This window comes from Amphimedon queenslandica, unplaced genomic scaffold, assembly GCF_000090795.2.
Source record: "Amphimedon queenslandica unplaced genomic scaffold, v1.1 AMPQUscaffold_10164, whole genome shotgun sequence".
Taxonomy (NCBI): Eukaryota; Metazoa; Porifera; class Demospongiae; order Haplosclerida; family Niphatidae; genus Amphimedon; species Amphimedon queenslandica.
This window is the reverse complement of record NW_003549565.1, coordinates 1-3,039: the sequence shown is the minus strand read 5'-3', so window position 1 is coordinate 3,039 and position 3,039 is coordinate 1. Positions and strand designations below refer to the sequence as shown.

Below are 3,039 nucleotides of genomic sequence, written 5' to 3'. Positions count from 1 at the left end.
TGTAGTTGAGTAAAAATGATGCAGGTGATAAAAAGGTTAAACCATTAGTGGAAAATTTGGAAAATTTACAATTTTGTTTTAATAAACCTAATAATCTGAAAATAAAATAGACACAGTACATACCTTTAGCTAAGCAATCACAAAATACAATAGACCAGAAAGACGCAGCAGGACAGAAACAGCGTAGTCTTTCAAATACAATAAACACAAGAAGTAATCCAAATAAAAAGCCAAAAGTTACAGATGTAGCAATGTATGTAGCATTATCAGCAGATGTAGACACACTAGGAGATTCAGAAGGAGAAACAATATCAGTAGTCATTGCTGTCTGTGTAGTTGTAGTGTCAGGCATAGTTGTTGCTGTAGGCTGTGTCGATGCTGTAGGCTGTGTTGATACTGTAGGTTGTGTTGATACTGTCGGCTCTGTTGATACTGTAGGCTGTGTTGATGCTGTCGTTTCAATACATATATTTGTATCTAAAAGCAAAATGCCGTAAATGTAATACCATATGAAGTTATGACCACAGGACACAAATAAACATACCAGCAACATTAAGCATAGATGACGAGCCAAAAAGGTTTGTAAGAGTTACATTGTAATTATATGAACCGCCAATTGTGATATTAAAATCAATTTTTCTCCCAATACATGACCTTGTATTATTATACAAGCGAGTAACAGTTGCTAGTGATATTACACATGACACCACATCAAGGTGAGAAACAGAGGCGTCTTCCTCCTCCTAAATAACATCATGATCTGTGAATGAACATGTATTACTAATTAGGTTACTAACTTCAATTATGAGTGAAAGATTTTTATTTATACAGTCAATAACAGGAGAAACAGTGAACTCGGGTGCTACGATAAATTGTTACAATATATTATATCTCAATTTAAAATGACTCACTGTGAATGGAAATATTTCTAGAGGCAGGAACACTAACACTCATTCCATCATATCCAACACTACGGACAGCAATTGTATACATACCACCATCATTAATGTCACTCTACTTAACATCAAACGTAAAGAATGTGCTTTGACCAGACCAATGTTGTCTTAGTTTACTGTCTTTTTCAACAGTTCCATTATATACTTCAGCACAGGTAGCCGTTGGCCAAGTGACGAAAAAAGTAATATTTGGAGTTCCATCTGTAGCCTCCAAAAAGATTTGCGTAACAGCAGTAGTATCTAGCAAAAATAAAAATTCTTTAATATTAAATTCACAAAAAAAGAAATTTTAGAAGAATGTAACACAATGGGTGTGGTCATTGGGTAAAATATAATAATTGCAATTAAATACGAGTCAACATATCAAGTACATGAATTAGGTGAACTAACAAAAATTGCCACAACAGATAAATTATTTAAAGTCTGAATTTTGTAAATGCTATACAAGATGATTTTTTGGCAAGAGTAATATTTGGCAAAATTTCCTATTATTGGTGAATTTCATTAAAAGTTTTTAAAAACTTATTTCTTAGCGGATTTATATTGGTGATACCTACATACATTACTGTACACAAAACCATCAATCGCCATAATGATTAAATCATCTTGTTGGGGTGAGCTTGAGCGAGCCCCATTGTAGCAGAAATCTTTTGTATGTATGTAAGTAAGTATGTATGTATGTATGTATGTATGTATGCGTACGTCTCCAGTCACACCCATCTTTTGGTTACGCCCAACATGTGCTATTTATCTCTCAATGATCTAATGTGGTAGCATTATTCTAATGAAATACTGTGTGCATGTATGAAGCAAGAAGAAAGCTAGAGTTCAAAGTCAACGACCTTAGCTGGAATGAAAAGGATGCTCTTCTTCATGCTCAGAAGGTTATGATGGGCATTCCAGACTCAAGATTTAACTGGAACAAGCGTAACAGTTAAAAAATATTCCTATCATTGATTTCACCACCTTGCATGCATAGCTGGGCACTTATGAAGACTTATAAAGGTTCTCTTCTTTTTACTTTAGAATGCTTATAGAGAAGTCTTTAGACAGTATCTCTATGTTGTCCTGCTGTTAGAAACCCAGCACACAAGTTTGTCCCATGTGTAAGCCACCATTTTGTTTGCCTGTAGAACGTCCACAGTGATCTGCACTGATCCGCATTCTAGTAAATTCTAGTAATTTCAATAAACTAACTTGAAACACAACCAGTGAATAATGAATAATGAAGCGATAATGATAAGTGATATATAATTGTACAAAATGCTTAAAAGTTCAGTGCTCATGTGGTGGGTTGTTTGAGCACACTTTCCTATTGCACATTATCTCAGATGGCAAAGGAGATTGCAATTATCAAGAATCATGATCAAAGTGGAACGACTATAAAACTGCCAGTATAGATCTAGTCTAGTTATATTAATTCAATTGAAACTGCACCCACTGTTTAATTTTTTCTACCTATTATGCTTAAATTGTTCTTGATGCTTGAATCTACCTATTATGCTAAAAAAATGCTAGCATGATCCACACACCCCTAGGCTTTGCCCCCAGGTCATTAAAAACAGCCTAGCTAGCAGCAGAGTTGGTGCATAACCACAATAATCTATGACAAGAAATCTATATGGCTATGACAAAAACTAGTAAAAAGTTAGTAGTCTTACCTTCTACAGAGAAATCAACTTCTTCATTAACACTGCCTGTGTATATAATTTGATTCCTACACTGAAGTGATGTCCCATTCAGTGATATCTTTGGTGACATTTACTGTAGCCATAGAACGCCAAGACTCCATTATATATGGAAGGCCAAATGCGACAAAAATATGTGTAGCTGCCAGAGTATAGATTAACTTATCTCGATCAGGGATATAATAGACTAACGTAACCGGGATTGGTTACGGACCGGAAATCAATTATCAGACTCTGTTATTATTCATTAAATTAATGGCAGCAATCATTGCCAATCAATGGCATCTTAGCAAAATGGCTGAATGTAAATTGTTATAACTAAAAAACCAGCAACAGGAAAAATTCAAAAACAACTTTAAACAATGTAAAAACATGTAAAGGGTCTCTTTATGTAG

At 34.6% G+C, this 3,039-nt stretch overlaps 1 protein-coding gene across 1 annotated transcript in view; it reads right to left on the bottom strand.

Moving 5' to 3' along the window:
* The window catches only part of LOC109590356 (uncharacterized), a 2,290-nt gene extending 1,241 nt beyond the window's left edge, over positions 1-1,049 (bottom strand). The window contains exons 1-4 of the mRNA XM_020006280.1: positions 912-1,049; positions 798-862; positions 545-743; positions 70-477 (exon numbers count right to left, since the gene is read on the bottom strand). Of these exons, the coding sequence (XP_019861839.1) occupies positions 70-477; positions 545-743; positions 798-862; positions 912-993 (754 nt within the window). The 5' untranslated portion in view covers positions 994-1,049. The remainder of the gene's footprint in view (positions 1-69; positions 478-544; positions 744-797; positions 863-911) is intronic.
* Between the last annotated feature and the right edge of the window lie 1,990 nt (positions 1,050-3,039).